Source organism: Toxorhynchites rutilus, chromosome 3 (genome assembly GCF_029784135.1).
Source record: "Toxorhynchites rutilus septentrionalis strain SRP chromosome 3, ASM2978413v1, whole genome shotgun sequence".
Lineage (NCBI taxonomy): Eukaryota > Metazoa > Arthropoda > Insecta > Diptera > Culicidae > Toxorhynchites > Toxorhynchites rutilus.
Genome location: NC_073746.1, coordinates 234,019,849 through 234,038,626, shown reverse-complemented (window position 1 = coordinate 234,038,626; position 18,778 = coordinate 234,019,849). Strand labels below are relative to the sequence as shown.

General features: G+C 39.9%; 1 protein-coding gene across 5 annotated transcripts in view; it reads left to right on the top strand.

The window, feature by feature from the left end:
* The first annotated feature begins 1,873 nt into the window (after window positions 1-1,873).
* LOC129774988 (uncharacterized) overlaps window positions 1,874-18,778 on the top strand; it is a 43,695-nt gene continuing 26,790 nt past the window's right edge. For 4 of the 5 annotated variants that reach the window (XM_055779123.1, XM_055779121.1, XM_055779119.1 and 1 more), the window contains exons 1-6: window positions 1,874-2,024; window positions 12,597-12,856; window positions 12,917-12,993; window positions 13,053-13,229; window positions 13,291-13,677; window positions 13,737-18,704. In XM_055779123.1, coding sequence (XP_055635098.1) covers window positions 12,684-12,856; window positions 12,917-12,993; window positions 13,053-13,229; window positions 13,291-13,677; window positions 13,737-18,704 — 5,782 coding nt within the window. In that variant the 5' untranslated portion in view covers window positions 1,874-2,024; window positions 12,597-12,683. Of the gene's footprint in view, window positions 2,025-9,698; window positions 9,759-12,596; window positions 12,857-12,916; window positions 12,994-13,052; window positions 13,230-13,290; window positions 13,678-13,736; window positions 18,705-18,778 lie in introns of all 5 variants that reach the window. The other variant, XM_055779120.1, reaches the window with a different exon arrangement.

The following is an 18,778-nucleotide window of genomic DNA, read 5'->3' as shown; positions in this document are numbered from 1 at the left end:
TTCACACAAAAACAGGTTTAACTGTATATTGGGCCTGATTCCCCTGCGCGAATGGAATGTGACAGCGATGAACTCCTCAAAGTCACATGACCCAGGTCATCGTATCGCCGAAGGCGATTGCCCTGACGTGAGAGGTTCATTTTGGAGTAAAATACCCAATGAATTACAATGAAATGAATTAAAATTGGTGCAGTGTTCATTGAAATATATGTCAAAGCTTGTGATTTTTGCAAAGGCTCTATATATTCAATGATGAAACACATTATTTTGAATGTATATTTTTTTATTTAAAAATTTTTTATTCTTTGTTACAAATATGCACAGGAAATAGTTTCATTCATCTTTATAAATGTTTTCCTCTTATTATAATTGATGAAAAATAATATCATTGAGATGAGAAGACAAGAAAAAATATATTTTCAAATCTGTTTTTGCACAGTCTATGTTATTTGAATTGTTTTGTTTGCACAGTGTATGTTATTTGAATTGTTTTGATTTCGTATCCGTGTTTTGATTCCGCATTCGTATTTTGACTTAGTATCCGGTGCTGATTCCGTAATAATTACGCTGAAACTATGACTATTCTTTATAACATTGCAGTGAACATTAATTTCATAGTCTTCTTCTTCTTCAATGGCACTAACGTTCCTAGAGGAACTTCGCCGTCTCAACGTAGTATTACTTGCGTCATTTTTATTAGTACTTAGTTGAGATTTCTATGCCAAGTAACACGCCTTGAATGCATTCTGAGTGGCAAGCTCTAGAATACGCCTGATCACAGTGCAAGTCGGAGGAAATTTCTTTGACGAAAAATTCCCCCGACCAGAACGGGAATCGAACCCTAACACCCGGCATGTTAGTTGTGACGCTAACCACTCGGCCAAGGGAGCACAATTTCATAGTCGCCTTAGGGTCAACTATTGTAAACTTACGTTTTAATTTTGTACCGCGTTATAGCGGCTGCAGAAGATGTATATTCTTGTCATTAGTAATAGTATACCAAATACTTGAACTGACTACATGTTAATAATAAATATAAATTATTTCAAAATTCACAGTTTAACTGGATTGCATTCGAAATTACCTATTTCTTCCAAAAATTTTCACAAAGTAGATGATGAATTTATCATTGAATCTGGAGTAGCAATTGCCCGTTTGGAACGGCGAATTATTAGAGATCGTTCAAATCCTTTGGAAATGCCTAATCCTATTTTTGGCTACCATTGCTGGTACTAGTCGATAACAAATGAGGATACGACTTCAAAAGTCACAAAGTGGCATGTTTTTCCACTGCAATCGCCCACGAGAATTGAGTGAGTGTTCATGAGAGTTCATTCAAGGTAAAAATCTCACCACAGTCGCCTTCGGGAATTGAGTGAGGCAATTTTTCCGAGCTGTCACTTCTCATTCGCGCATCAGAATCAGCCCCATTATTCAGCTTTCCAAGAACCAAGCTAAATCCTTGATCTTTTTAACAGGTAAAATTTGATCAACATGTACTGATCAATTATTTTTGACACAAAACACGACAAGCAAATATTCAGCTATTGGATGCCTAAAATATCCTAACCCTAACCTGTCAAGACATGGTTAGGTTACCATTTCAGTAACTTTTTTCCCATGTTCGATGTTTGACATTGTTTGCCACATCCGATAATTGAAGATTGGCAAACAAAAGAGTGTTTGTACAAATTTCAAATCAAACTTTATCTGTCAAAATGTGTCAATTATTACAGTGTACGGCAACCTTGAGCACCCAAAAAGTCCCTTATTTTTCGTGGTTTCTCCCGGGCTCCCGCCTTATATGCTCCCACGAAGGTAAACAAAATCAACGTCAGTTCACACTCGATTTGACCCAACCTACTGGTTGAACCAATGAGACTGACATCGCTCCGCCTCGACGTCAAAATGGCAGTGCAAGTTGGAAAATTGAGCTCTGGTTAAATCAGATCAACAACAGTTTTCGTCGCTGAAAAGGTGCGAATCTGTACGTAGAAGTGTTAATATTGCATCCAGTTTGTTCGGTACGTTTCATAGATTACAAATTAGTTCTATTCGACCCTTGGTTGTTTTGCATTGAGCTGCATTCCGTAAAAGAAAAACACCGCGTCCCTCTGGTTGTGCTTGCAAAATTAGAAGTGGCGACAAACTCGAATCATACAGCCATCAGTCAATCATATAAGTAAGAAAGGGAAAAAACGGCGAGGACATCCCTTCCAAACTAGATGGCGACGATGCACTGGTAGTCGGTTTTAATCCCCCCCGAGAACGACTGGTCGGAAGACAGTTCATGAAATTTATCCCGTTGCGGATATTTGTGTGGAGTACGTAATTGGGATGGTTTGGAAAACTATAATTTTCGTTTCTTTGTTACAATGCTTATAAGAGGATGAAAATCATTATTTTTACGTATCTGTGGCCGATTTTAGAGATTGTATTTCTTGATAGAGTAAGAGACGGCAGGAGCAGCAAAGATACTTTACTTTGCGAATATTGGGTAAAACTTGAAGATGCGAATTTTGCTTTATTATTAATTCATAAACAAGTGTGTAAGTACCTAAATAAGACCTATTCATATATAGTAATTCTAAATCTTAGTAACTTTTGAAAATATTCACAATATTGTGGTTCTTTCAGAACCCAGTTTTTTTTACCAAATTTACGTTGCTTCAATTTTTTAGAGATGTTTGAAGAAAACTCAAAATGTAGGTAATGTTAGCTATAGATTACCTCAGAAGTATGGTAACATGTTCTGAATGTATGTTTAGAAAACAAACCCGTACATATTAACGAAGTATGCTGAAGATCATTCTTAATCAATCTAATGGCGGGTTTACATCAGGGAGATCTATAGCTATAGATGGATTTATCCACGCGAAAATAGATGTAAACGGGTGAGAATATATATATATATGATACATTTCTTCGAGGTATATATATATAACCACTTCAGGCATATGTTAACGCCGGTGAGTTTCTCACTGGTGAGAAATCACTAAAGTTGGGTGCAGTTCTACTTGAGGTGAATAAATTCACTGAAAAAATGAATATATTCATTATATAAGTTCGTGCTAGTGTAAACGGTTGATGCGATTTCTATGAATCTCATCATATTTCTCCACTTGAATATATCCCTAGTCCCTAAACCCATAGATTACCGTAAGGGTGGGTTCAGAATAGTGATATATTCGTGTGAAGAAATATGATGAGATTTATAGAAATCGCATCAATCGTTTACACTAACGCAACTTATATAATGAATACATTCATATTTTCGGTGAATTTATTCACTTGAAGTAGAACTGCGTCCAACTTTAAAGATTTCTCACCAGTGAGAAATTCACCAGCGTTTTCATATGCCTGAATTTATTCTATACATTCTACACATATATACCTCGAAGAAATGTATCATATATATTCTCACCCGTTTACATCTATTTTCGGGTGATTAAATCCATCTATTGTTATAGATCTCCCTAATGTAAACCCACCATAAAAATTCCTAATAATGTATGTTGGGATATAAATACTTGTAATAATAATGAGAGTATTCGATGCTAAATTGTAGCGCATCGCTTGCTGAACAAACGATCGCGGGTATTGAAATCTATTAATTGGTTGAAACCATAAAAAACGAATGAACAAGTTTGAATTCTTTCATGAAAATTGCTTATTTCCATGTAAGCTTTTGGATATAAGTTCTATTGTCTTATCATTTTTGCAATTGATTGGTTTGAAATCTCGGACGGACAATTTAATGTGAAACAAGTGACCAACTCTAATTGATCATGATAGCTTTCGATGTTTGCGTTGTCAAGCTCAGAATATCCATTAGTGATTTGGATGAATCATATAGGTAACCTCTAGGCTCTTCTTTTATTCCAACCATGATTCTCATTGACCAAGGTGTCAACAGAAGTCTGGAAAATCTGAATATGAAGTATTCAGGAACTTGAGTGAGATATTTTGTTAAAAAAATAGAGGTTGCTGAAATTTCTTATCAATTTGCCTAGAGGAACATTGAGTTAATTAGAAAAAGTTTTCTTATATTGGAACGGAATTTGTCCGTAGAAAATTATATATTTAAGAAATTATACATTTTATATCGCCTACTGACAAACTATACCCAAAACAGTCGACCATCTCAATTCATTTCCCGTTTTGTTAGTAAAATGTATTCTAAAAATCTTTATTTATTTTTGCCCATAGCGTATTTTCCCATATCCCTAATCCTGTAATTAAACTACTGCTAAATTTAGAACTTTAAACATTGATTCCGTATCGTGTTAGTCCAATTAAAAACCTATCCCTTGGGCAGATTCACAAATATTGAACGGTTTTCTTTAGGAGCTAAGCCGTTAATCGGATACTCCCTCATTCCTTGAAATTAGGATTGCAAAAGCCAGAGACAAAATGCACACCCCTGCAAGCAACAAAGCTGATGAAGCTGAAAGTCTTGAATTGGTACAGGATCATGACCGCAAAAAAGGGGATTTTGGGGAAGTGCTTTTGCAGTATAAAAAAAGACGTGTCTTGTTAAAATGCTTTTTTGCGTTGTTCACAGTTCTATATATACATTATCTACAACTTCTAAATTATGCATTATATATCGAATGAATATTTTCAAAATTTTGCTTTTTATGCTTCTGTTGAAATTAATGTTAGCGTAGTGCAAATCATCATCATTGTTTTGTTGAGGTATTATATTTATGTTCGTTATGGCTGTCTGCCAAAGATTGTGAACTATGCGGCATTCTGAAAATTTATGTGTAATGGTTTCTAATTGTCCACAATGTTGACAATCCGGATTGTCCCTTCTCTCTTAAAAAAAATAGCTCATTATGGTGCAACTTTCGATGTACCAGCAGAAAATATATCGAATTCTAATGAGATTTTCTGTTATTAATATTTTTCCACACCGTTTTCCAATTCTGTGTAAATCTCGTGGTAGTCCCAACAGGAGGCAGCTGCTTTAACAGGTGATTACAGATAAGGTTTGATATTGGGTTATCTATTATGCTCCGGGGTATATTTTCCATCATTTGTTTGATAGTCTTAATGTGTAGGAGATCAGTAGGAATTTGTGACATTTGGAAATATCGGGCTAACGAAGGTATCACGTCCAGACATTTTAAATACCGGTTAATTAACAGGCTCTTAGTCTTAAGATTCGGAGAATGTAGATCCAAACCTCATTGTGATCGTGGACGAAAAGTGTCTATCATCTTAATTCATTGCGCTGGTACTCCATTCCATAGAAAGTATCCAAATTGTTTTGTAAATTGCCCGATGTACTTATTCGGCATTGGTAAGATTGAAGATAAATACCACAATATATAAGTATTGAGAAGAATAACTTTTCGCCTAATATTAATCACACGTGAACGGTACATCCATAGACACCGATCACGTTACGGTAGACAGCTTCCTAGTTCCAGGAGACAGTATCCTTTACGTTATTTTTGAATGTTACGCCTAGTACTTTTATCTCATCTTTCTTGACGAGACCCGTCCAATTTGGAAGCGGAAGGCCAATATCCTTTGCTGTTGTTTTTGCCATATTTAACTTAGCTCCTGCTGCTATCACAAAACGTTCAAAATACTCCAGTATTCGAGGCATTTTTGTTGAAGAACGAACAATGTTTGTGATATCGTCTGCATGTGCTATAACACTTTCTCCTGGGCCGCAACATATTCCCGTCAATGCGTTCAGAAGTGGTTGAAGATATAAAACAAATAGGAGCATGCTTAGTGGGTCACCTTGCCTGACAGATCTTTTAACTGGAAAAGTTCCACTCGTGCAGCCATTTATCAATATTTGCGATTTAGCAAGACCCTTGATATTGTCAATAAATTTACAAAAAGATTTTTTTTTATCCGTATTATAGTGATTTTCAACTCATTTGGCTGGTTCGTCACTTTTTACTTCCATTTTTGGAAGAATGTCGGGAGTGAGAATTGAACTCGTGACCTTTAGCGTGAGAGGCATGGATGTTACCACTACGCCAGATCGCCTCCATTTACAAAAAGAGTGTTGAACCCCATCCTACGAATAGTTTCCAGCAGATATGAAATACTGACTCTATCAAAAGCGCTGCTAAGATCACATGCGATAACAATTCCTCCTGTACCCTCTTGTTTAGATAATGTAATATGATCCCTGAAAGAATATCCGTAATTTGCCGTTGATTCCCTTCTAATGATGTAATGTTGGTATCTCGTCGTCTGTTCTCTTGCTCCGCAATCTGAAAAATCGACACATCTTCGCCTCCCAGTAATAAAATGTTGGTTCTTCTTCTCGAATTAGTAAATTGTTTTTGCTTTTGCAGCATTATCGCCTTTATTCTATTCATTTCGGTTGTGCGATCATGATCCCGATGTTCCTCAAAAGTACGATTCAAACAGGCATAGTAAAAACCCATTGTGTTATTGAACGTTTGTATTGCAAACGATTTTTTCCAACGAAAAAAAGATTTTATTTTCCCTTTCACATAGGATTCCCACCAATCAACCCACGATTCATAATTTCTTTGTTGGCGTATCCAGTAATTCCACTTAAATCTCGATTCATTCAAATTTTCATCTGTGAGCTTATTTAATTTCCAATGAGGACGCTCAACGGTATGTGGTCGCAAATGGAGAACAATGCGAGATATCACAGCTTTGTGATCACTGAAGCAATTGGCTCGCAGCCTGCAGAAACGTGTATTGAGAAGACATGCCTATGTGATGTATATTCGATCAATTCTGGACATAGATCGTCCACGGATAAATGTGTAGTCGATCTGATGATTAAAGTGCTTCTACACATCTTTCAAATTTAATCCTTCGTATAATCTCTTCAGCATAGGACTTATGTTTGATACTCCTGTTGCATCGTTTGAGTCAGTGACTGAATTGAAATCATCCAACATTATGGTGTGTGTAGAAAGATTTAGTAAATATTGAGGAACTGTTTGGTTGAAAAATAATTCTCAAGCGGCTCTGTTATACGATCCTGATGGCCCATACAAATTCAAAACATTTATTGAATTATCATCGTTCCCCAATTCGATGTGCATACTTTTCGGCGCAGTCCTCCGTACAGGGGTAGCACTTCGGCGGAGCACACTGCCGTAATGAAAGGGTTAAGCCAAATAACACGCCTTGAATGTATTCCGAGTGGCAAGCTCTAGAGAATACGCGTGACCACAGTGCACAAGTCGAAGGAAATTTCTCTGACGAAAAATCCCCCGGCCAGAACGGGAATCGAACCCGAACACCCGACATGATAATGTGAGACGCTAACCACTCGGCCACGGGTGCACTCCAAACTTCGTTGCACTCACCGAACATTTATCCCATTTCGAACTGCTATCGCTGTACCCCGCTGCGTTTCATTGACGTTCAATATCATATTGTAACCATGTCAACATATACAATCACCAGCTACCTCTTGAAATGCAATGATATCTAATTCTAATGTACGTACGAATGCTCTCATCGCGTTGATTTTGTTATTATTAACCAGTGATTAGGGGAATTTGAACCCCCTAAGCAAATCGCCTAATATTTTCAAACCAATACGGTCTAAATAAAAAATGTCACATTGTATACTGAGCTACACTTGTTTTCTCTCAGTCAATAATGTTTAGTCAATATATCAAGCTACAAATTACCACATATATCATAAAATAAAAGAGATGATTTTTGGGCATTAAAATTTGAAGTTACCGTCAGTAACAGTGTTCTAGGATTGATACCAGGTGTCTTGGCCAGATTCCAGACCCGAAAAATTGGATTGAGACCATCTCGAATTCTGCATGGATCTTTTCACTGTTGTTTGAGTATTTTCAAACACTTTCGATGCTTGGCCAAAGAAAATCCGTTCTCGATGGCCTCCGTTGCTATTTCAAGCTCCTGCTTCTTCCAACGCTGTCTGCCCATTCTCTTCTTGTAATTCAGCGGCATCTGGAATCAATTAGACCAAAGAAAAGCCTCAAACCTGTAGAACCAATTCGCCCCACAGAAACGTTTTCATGTCACCGCACACAACTTTACAGAACTTTACTGCACAATACACAAAAAGTTTGTTTAATCAGCGGGAAAACCATAAAACTACGATCAGAAAACTCATATTTTTTGACAATCAAAGTACTTGCTGTGTCCATGCTACCGTTTCCTTCCACCTGTCGAATTTTAGCAAAGTTTTTTTACGTTAGGTACATACGGTTCAACAATAAAAGGAGACTTTTTGAGATAAAGAGGTGGTCCAAATCACCCCGTGTTACCCTACTTTCCGTCGTCTTTCGACCTCGTTGATCGTCGTGTTCTCGTGTTTTCTAGTGTTTCACCATAGTAGTCTTTTCCTCCGTTCGGGTGAGAGAGTTTGATCTACTATTCGTTGGAGTGATACGTAGGTCACTCACCATGCTGCTCATCGTTGGTTTGTGTGCTTGGTAGATAGGCTGTTCATTCGTTGGTTCGGTGTGCGGTGCTGTAGTTTTATTTGCTTTTTCCCTAGATTCCTCATCCAGGAGTTGAGCGGGGCGTTTGAAGTGACTTTGGGATTGCTGTGTTGTGTTTTGTTGGATCGGCAATTGAGTTTTTGTGGTGTTGCTTTTTCATGTACGGAATCAACATGTTCTCTTGTCGGACCGACAAGTACTTTGGAGTAAAGCGATGAATTTTTGCTTTGAGTAGATAGTTTCGCTCGGTTTTCTGCGCAACTGGTCTCGGAGTGGACCTCCTGATTACAGTGTCTACATGTTTGTATTTGATTTGTGTAGATGCAGTGGCTGCTGTAACCTTTGATGTTTACGAAAGATGGAATTGAAGAAGTCATGCGAATGCGTACAATACGTACGCCACTTGGTGTTTCAGAGGAGATCTGTGATCGACACATTTCATGTTTGATACTAATAATCTCTCCGTAGTTCGAGAGATATTCTACGATCCACTCTTCTGACATATTCGGTGGTAGATGATGTAATTTCGCGACGGCTCCACCATCCTCCACGTAAAGTCTCATACGGTGAGGATTGCCATTGTTGTTGAGAACGAACTTATCGTCATACTCCTCCACTACCTCTCGAACCGCCCCTTGTGTTCTCAGTTCTACAAACAATTTGCCTTCGATCCGATCGATCTGTATTGCAGCTACTTCTACTGGTGCCAGCTTCAGGTTTTTAGCGATGAAGTTGAAAATACTTTCGTATCTCAACTTGCGTAATCCTCGAATACCGATGAAGAAGTTATGTTTTCTCAACGAATCCATTTTCGCAATTGGGGGCATGTTCTTATGAGCAAGCTTAAAACGCCTAATTCATATGGTACTGATAAAAACTTTTGGATTGAAATTTGCGATCACTTTGATTCACGTCTGCTCAACACGAATGCTCAGCGGGTGTATACATTTAAGAGCTGAAAGAAGATGAGCGCTCGACTCGTTTGTTTTCATATTTCGTTTGACTCGACCGTTCAGCCGCGATCACTGACGAATCAGTCGAATCGTTGTCTATATAGTTTTTTTTTTTTTATCTGTATTTTAGTGACTTTCAACTCATTTGGCTGGTTCGTCACTTTTGCTTCCATTTTTGGAAGAATGTCGGGAGTGAGAATTGAACTCATGATCTTTAGCGTGAAAGGCATGGATGTTACCACTACGCCAGATCGCCTCCGTCTATATAGTTTGTTTTGATGTGTTTCTTCTTCTGTAGGAACATTGTACCACTGCGACCATTTGATGTGTTTGTTCAACTTGTTGATTTGAAGCATCGGTAAGTCTTTGTGCCACTTTCATCTTCAGAAATTGTTTCACGGTTAAACTAGAATTGCCTTAGCAATGTACAGTGTCGGACAAAACATTAAGACCACTGCTCAAGCAAAAGAAAAGAAAGTGACAAAACTTTGAGAATAAATAATCTAATCCAGTGATTCAATTTATTTATATTAATTTATTTCCATTGTTCGAAAAAAAATGATACGTCTGTAGTTAAAACAACTTCATTAAAAAATGCATTTTAAGCATACTTAACAACTAAAATGACGCGGCAAATTCATGGTAAAAAAATGAAAACAAAAAAAAATCATACCGTAAAAAGCTTTCAGGGTTTAGAGCTGGTCGTGTAACCTTTGGTACGCATCACTTCACGCACCCGATTTGGCATGGACTGCACCTACTTCTGGCACGTGGTGACCAGGATTGCTCCAAGCCAGGATGGATCCAAGTTTTTTCGTCCAAGCCGATGAGGTTCTCGCCACTGCTTTTCCTTCTTCGGACCGATCCAATCGAATTGGCTTTCGCGAACTTTAGCCGCACCTTCAGATGCTTCGGCGTCAGCTCCGGGACCATCCGGGGGCTTCTACCGCCTAGCCTCTGCGCTAACAGCCGCCGCTGAACTGTGCGGGAACTCACGGACAAGTTTAGTTCGTCCTGGATCTTTTTCAAGGCCTCCTTCTTTTCTTGGAGGTTCGCTTTATGGCATTCATCCTTCGCGGTTGTTTTCCTTGGGCGTCCAATCGTTTCGGATTTTTTGCGGTCGTGGATAGCATTAAACACAAAGGTTTTAGATCGTCCCAAGTCCTCTGCAATTTCGAGTTGCCTGCGGTATGCCTTGTGCATTTTGCGGATGATCATCCGCTGTGTTTCCGTGCAATTATGCGCGCGACCCATTTTTCGTTAACTGCAACTAGAATTATAACCTTACATACTTCTTGTTTGCATGATTAATACTTGCCGGGTTCCGTAAAACACAAAATACCATCGGGAAACAATCAATTTTCTTCAAAAATCGGTCGAAACAAAACTAGTGATGAAATGGATAGTAGTTTGGCCGGATACCGGATATCCGGCAAGCTTTGAGGCCGGATAGCCGGATATCCGGCTTTTTTTTTGCGAATACGAAACTGGGGGAAACTGCTTGTGTGCATGAAGCTAATAGAAAATCACATTTTAGGGGGTAATAAATACACCTTTACATAAAAATAATGAACTATGATTAAATCCCTTATTTATATGTTTTCTCCAAGGAATGTTGAACTGATTTTTTTTCTGTGAGTGATTTTCTATTGCAATTTTTGTTAATATATCGAAATAATTTTGGTACTAGTCGAGTTAGAGTAAGTACTATGAATTCAAATAAGTTCTTACTTCATTTACTTCACCACAAATCAAATTAAACGAAGCAAAAGATACAAAACTGAATCAAACCTGATACGTAAAGCTCACGACACGTTTTGGGACAGTTTCAACGAAGTGGCAAATGAAAATGATAGTCATCGTCGCGTTCAGGAAAAAAATCCCATGGCTAACGAAATCGACTATTATGCGAGAACATTTCGAATGAATCGTAATCACGTTCCTTACGTTTGGTAGTCATTAAACTCTAAGCAGTACCCCAATTGTCAAGGCAGAGCGTAATCGGTCGGTTAGAAAATTTATAATAAAAGTAATTAACGAATTAATGTTATGAATTAATATTAATTTATTTTGAAAAAAAAAGAATTATTTTGTGTTAAGGGGGTTTGAAGTTCATTGTTATGGCCGTAACAGGTTAGATACCGCATCACTAAAATGGCTCTAACTTGGTGAATAATAGGATTTTCAACATTTTTTTATTTTTTTCAAATTTCTAAACTAGAATACTCCCTTAATCAAAAATTATTGATTTTTTTCTATTGATTATCTAATATCCGGTATACGGCCGGATAGTAGGTATAATTCCGGTTGGATACCGCATAGTTACCGGGATATCCGTTTCATTTCTAAACAAAACTCGAAACAGCCGAAACGAGGAACTGGTCCTAAATTTTGTCGCACCGGTTTTCAACTATTGACAGTTATCATCGTGTTTTGCTAAAACGAGTTGCTTTTAGCGAAATTAGAAGTGCAGTGTAAAATTATGAAAGTTTGAATGAAAATTTCTACTTCATGTTGTTCTTTTGCCTAACACATGTAGTCCTGACACTCACTTAACCATTTGTCGATGCATTTCCTGTTTGTTCCACAAATAAGTACCATTATAATGTAAAATCATCATCAGACACAATTTTCGTTTAATATATTTTTGCAAATGTGTGTTGATGCAATAAAAATATTGTGCATCATTTTCATGATGTGCTCTTTTTCAATCGTTCGCAAAAAAAACATGAAATGACAAATTCATCAATATATTGAAATACCCTTTCATTCAAAAACCATGTTTATTTTAAAATAATATTTAATGTAACTTTCAAAATTATGACATCATAATCTTTTTTATTATAAATCTCTGATCATTTTGAAAACAAGAAAAAAATATTCGCTCGATTAATCGAATATTAAAAGACAATTATTCGACTGAATTGAATATTTGAAAATGGTCCCACGATTAATCGATAATCGAATAAACGAAAAAAATTGACAGCTCTAGTTGAAAGTTCAGAAGAAATAAGTAAGCTTATATCCATCCTCTCAAAACTGTAAATTGTACAAGTTCGACGCTTCCTGGCGAATAAAAAATTTCCAGCCGTCTTCGACCGGTTTCAGCTCAACAGGCATGCAATGTGTTTTACTCGTTTCCCACTTCTGACAAATTTTTAACTATTATATTCCTATTCACACTCTTCATCTTCAGGAAACGAAAGAAACCAGCAGCGACTGGTAGAGGCTTGCTTAGCGCAACTCCAGTCTTGCGGGCGCTAGAAAGCTGAAGTCAGACAAAATGGAAGACGACAACAGTAGCGAATACAACGATGGCGATATAGTTTGGGTGAAGCTCAGTTACTGCTGGTGGCCGGGAGAGGTATTGTCCGGTGAGCGGCTGACCGATGACTTCGTCTCCACACTCAAACGGCGGCCGCTTGCTGTTGTGAAGTTTTTCGACGAAGATTCATAGTATGTATCCTGGCTGTTACTCAATTTCCTACTAATTCTTATTTTTGTTTCCGTATCCAGCGAATATGTAAAGAACACCAATTTTATTTACAAGTACAACTGCAACAGAAAGAATGAGTTCTTAAAGAAAGGGTTAGGTAAGACCTTCGTTCCACATACACCTTCAGGGGTTTTGGTCATGTCGATTCTTTTGCAGAGCAATACCGATCGAAGAACAAACACATGGAAAAGTTCCCGTCAGATGTGATGCATGCTGAACGTGCCACCGGTGGAGATCCAAATATCGTTAATTCAAGCGATTTTCTGCCCCAGAAGCGCGAAAGCTACTCCAATATATTTCAGCCGGATAGCAACAGCAAAGCTAAAGGCAAAGGTGAACAATACATATTTTGACGACACTATGGGTAAAACAAATGTTTGTTTTTCACTCGCAGCATCAACGCCACGTTTCTCTAAAAAATCATTGTCACCCAGTAAAGTCATACCTGTTATTCCGGTAAGAAAGCATGAGGTGCGAATTTTAGCCCAGTCTTCAACAGCCACGGGAGTTAATATGGATAACCGAGGATTATTGACGCCCTCGAACCAGCAGTCACCACTCTCAGCAACGTCGAGGCTCATCCATTCGTCGCTTAATTCTTCGCTCGAGCACAGAACCCCTGACAACGGTGTTCCATTGCTACACAATTCCATTTCTCCCTCACAGATTTACCACTGCCACAAGTGTGGCTTCGAGAGCGGCCGCCAGAATGTTATTGTGCTGCATACTAAATACTGTCGTGCTGTCCCAATAGTACCATTGAATGTATCTTCTCTAAGAGGTAATGTTTAGAATATTTGATTGTCTGAATTGTTACGTACATATCTTGATCTTCCACAGCTTCGAAACCAACCACTTCGACTCCGAATATAGCTACGGAAGCATCAAAAGCAATGGATGCTAACGATGCAGAGCTACCCGCTATAAAAATAGAGCATGTTGATGATGTTGAGGCAAGCGTGCAACAAGAAGAGATGGTCGAGGTAATTCAAGTTCTAGAATCATCGACAGTGCAAGGTCGTTCTAGTCGTGCCTCGAGAACCGCCGCGATGTCTGCTACTCCAACGCCAAAACTGGATCGGCGAAAGAATCGCAGTCGCGGGAAGACAGCGGTGAATGAAGTTCCCATAATCGACAGCAACGACAATGTGGATGCTGTGGTCATGAAAGTAGAAAACACCGAAGAGCCGATTGCAGAAGGTGCCGGAGATGTAGATGGAAAAAAGACTTCGAGTACGTCAGAACACAAGGACGAAAAAGACATTAAAAACAAACCAGATGTGGAGCTGAAAAACGAACTTCTAGCAGATTGGAGTGAAGATGAGCAGGACGACCAGGATGAAGAAGCTCAAAATCAAGATAAAAGTGCAACAAAGACATCAACTCCTACGGGTGACGTTGAAAAAGATGCCATCAGTGCAGAGAAGACTGCTCATGCATCGAATGACGGCACCATAGAAAAATCGGCGGAGTTATCTCCACAAATAACTTCTCCGGTTTCCTCTTCTGCAACTACAATTAAATATCGGAATATACCGAAAAAACAGAAAAGGGAATTTATCGAAGTAACAAACGATCAACCATCGCAACCGGTGAGTGCGATTGAAAAATCATCCAGCGATAGCAGTATCAGTACTGCGGCGACTTGCGGAGAAACGCTAAGTGGACCGGACAAAACACCAACTTCGGGTGACGCGTCTTCTGAACGACCGATCAGTGCTAAACAACGCATTCTTGACCGAGCTACTCGTGCTTCAAGCAAGTCGATTAGCAGTGACGATTTAAAGCAAGAGATTTCATCGAAAGCAGCTACCCTTGATAATCAACAAACATCCGAAGAAGAATTAAAGAAAGAAACATCCTGTTTTGATTTCAAAGAAGAAGAGGAAGAGGAAGTGATCCTCAACAAGTCCCCCAGAAGATCACTTTCTAACAGACGTGATACGTCCCTAGAACTCAACACAAGCGTTCCAGATATTGTTGTCAAAGATCAGGATGATCAGCAAGAGCGTGCGAAAAAAGATGCCAATCTTCGAAATGAGATTGAATCACTGCTTTCGGAAACCAGTGTACCAAATTTGCCAGAGCTTCCCAAGACATCCAGAACAGTTTCACCGGTTCCGTCTTCTTCTTCAACCGAAACCACACCTCAATCGAAAGAAGATATAGATCGCAACCGAACCCTTCCTCCCAAAGAGCGAGGTAAGCGCATCTTTAAGACGCGCAACAAGGTAATAGAGAACGAAGCAATAGCTCTCGAGCAGTCGAAGGCTATTGTTATGGATTTCGTTAAAAAGTCACACGAGGAAGAACTTGCTGAGCTTCGAGAACAGCAAGAAGCCGAAGCAAAACAGTGCTCAGAATCACCAACAACCACCAATGATGATTCGCAGGAGTCGTTGACCTTGAATGAACCAGTACGTTTTGAGAACTCCGAATTTGCAGCAATCAAAGCTAAGCGAACAAAATTACCACAAACAAACGACTCTAAAGTTGCAACAGAAAGCAAAGAAAAGCCTCAAGAATCATTTGTCAGCTCCAGTAACGAAACGAAAACAGCAGATACTGAGTCGATACCAGTATCGATCAGTAAGGAACAGCTTGCTTTGGATGCGCTAGAAAAAACTCCGGTTCCCTCTCAAATCACTAAAGGTAAAAAGGGTAAGTACCGGAAGTCAAACGCTCCCATTTCAGTGGTAAGTAAATCATTCGAAGATGTTGAGGTAGAACAGCCACCTCGCGTCGAGGAACCTACCCAAAAGCGAAGAAAGAAGCGTTCAAGCGAACTGGAAAATCTTGATCTCACAGCTCTCGACACTCCGCGTTCACGAAGAGGCCGAAGCGTTAAACAGGAAGAACCAGCCACACCCGAAATGGTAGAGTCGATGCAATCCAACTTATCGGACAAACAACGTAAAATGAAACGTTCGAAGAAGGAAGAGTTAAGTGAAGAGGTGCCCCAGGTGGAAATCCGAATTCACGAGAAACTTCCCAGTGAAACGATGTCACCAGTTGACAAAAAGGGTGAACCTGATGCTGTGAGGCCCAAACGATATAAGCATCTACAGCAGCATTCAGCAGATTCAACGGCTGACTTACAAGCAGAACCTGAGCCTTTTGTTCTTATCAATGAAGGCGCAGACAAAAAAACATCGGTGCCCGACGCGGAATCTGCCAAACAACATCCGTTGAAAATGATTATAAAATCCAAGGGCAGAAAAACTAATGCGGAGATTGTTTTCGATCAGGTAATTACATCCCCAGAATCGGAAAATGCTGAAGAGCTTAAGGAATGTTCACCAATTTCACTTAAAAGTTCCAAAAGAAAAAAGGGTACAGGGGGCATCTTGCTTGATAATAGTGAAAAACAGCCTGGACCCGAAACGTCCTTTCCATCCACGCAGGACAACTCGGGTAAATCATTAAAACCGAAGCGGCCAAAGTTCAAACAATTATGTGACAAAGAATTGACAAAATTCAGCGAAAATTTGCAATTGGATTCGCCATCACTCGAAAGAAGTGAACCTGCTGGGCCCAGTGTGACCGACTTGCAAATTGCGGAGGCTTTGATTAACCTTCCAGAAGCTGCTCCTACTAAAGCTGTTGTTCGAGAACACGAGCCGGTTGACAAAAAATCGAATAATTCACCACTCCCAGTTACCGCGACTATTAGTGGTTCCACCGTAAAGACGATAAATCCACGAAAACGACATTTACAAACACTTCTGAGCAGTCCGGAAGTTCTTGAACAACCTAAGCAAACTGGCAGTAAAATCATTCCAGAAAAGAAAAAACGAGAGACGATAGAGGTCGTTAGTGTAGCTCCAGCGACGATTGTTTTGGACAAATCAACCGTGGCAAATTCTATCAACACCTTGGATGACGATAAATTCGACATTAATAACATCCCGATAGTGATGGATGATAGTGAGCTTTTGGAGGATTCGACCATTTCAACTACCACCGTTGCTGGTATTGTTCCAAATTCGTCAGATGTAAATGTGGAAGAGGATAATGATGAAGAGAAATTACCCTTGAAAACGAAGTCAGCGCCGAAGGCGACAATCGTGGTTCTGAAAAATTCCAACGACTCGTCCAATCCGGAGGAACAGAAGGAACCTGCACGTGAAATTTCATCTCCTGTGCCGAGAAGAACACCTGGCGTTAAGTCTACAACCATCACGATTAAAACCCCATGTGATCAATTATCTCCACGACAAACGCAATCACCAGCCCATTCTCCGCCAATACGATCGGCGCAGTTAGTGCAAGCGGGCAGCGGTGGCCAAATCGTGATTACTAGCAAGGGAACCGTTTTGACAACCCAATCCTCTGCCACCTCTTCGAAGACTAATCTGACTGTCGCATCAAAGGCACAAGTAGTAACAACACAATCATCAACTAAGAAAAGTACAGTAACTTCGGCCAGTAGCCTGAGTGCTATAAGCAGCTCAACTACCAAACCTCTTCCTTCATCGGCCACTACCAATCAACAACGCACCAACAACAGTGGGGGGAACTCAAATTCGAGAGCCGCATCCATCAAGTCGTCCGCCAAGATATCTGTACAATCTCAAGAAATAATTAATCATCCGGGCAAAGCGCGGTCTACGACAAAAGAATCTGAATCAACTTCTCTTAAAAAGACAGAAATGTCGAAAAAATATGCATCCAGCTCATCGCCGCCAAAAAAAGTGATTATGAAAAAACTATCTGATTCTGTGTTGTCCAGTGGAAAGCCATTATTCTCAACGTCGAAAGGAGCGCCAATTACGCCCCAACCGGCGACATCCTCTGCTCTAAACCACGGCAAAAAAGCCCACCGAGTGATAAAGATTTCACCACAGAAACTTAAAGAATTCACGCGCTTGGGTATGGTTGAAGACAAAGGTCAGGGCAAAGTACTGACAGCCAGTGGTATGAGGAAGTTCCGACAGGAACAACAGCTTCTTCAACAACAACAGAAGTCAAAATCTGGCGAATCGAAGAAAGTGTCCCGAGCGGATTCTGTCGATGAGGAGCCATCCACATCCACTCCCACGCCTCCACCTCCTAGTGACACTCCTAGTGAAGTAGTGATCGCAGCAGCAGCTGATTCATCAGTGAAAGAAATTCCAGTTATTTCCTCTGACGTTGAAGAGCCAATAGATGTGGCTCCTTCGACGTCTACCGTGCAATCTCCGGAAAAATCGGCTTCTCCGGACATCAACACAGATGAATCGTTACCGGTGGAGGAAAATGAAGCGGATGCCACCATTGGAGAGACGGAGGTAGAGAGTAGCACCGCGAACGCAGCAGAAGAATCAGAGCCACCTGGTGAAGCTGTAGAGACGGTAGAGTCCGTCCATACAATAGCAGAAACATCTGCCGAAACCGCTGAACCCGGTTCCAATGTACAAGAATCCTCCCAATTAATAGCAGTTCCAGCTGAAAACTTCGGTGGGCCTGCTAACCTTTTCTATCTTTGTTCGGTCAGGGAGGAAGGTTTCGTTCCTGTGAACAACGAGTTATTATACTTGGATTCTTCGAATCAGCTAGTAGCTCTGCCAGAGCACTCATCGGTCGAGGATTTAGTCAACCAAGCGGAAGTGCTTGAAATATCTACAGGTAGTGATCAAGCAACAGTGGTGACTGCTACTGCTTCTGGCGACATCGAAGGAGTTGGCGAAGCTGGTCAGCAGAATATACTGCTGAACACACAGGACGGACAACAGATCATTCTAGATCAACAAAGTTTAATGGCGCTGGCAGCCGGTGGCGACACATCGCATCTTCTTACCCCCGATGGACAGCAGATTTTATTGCAAGGTATGTGTACTATCAACAATCGTAATGCATGCTCTTAGCTAACCCTATATAGGTCACAGTAGGCAGAGCTTCTT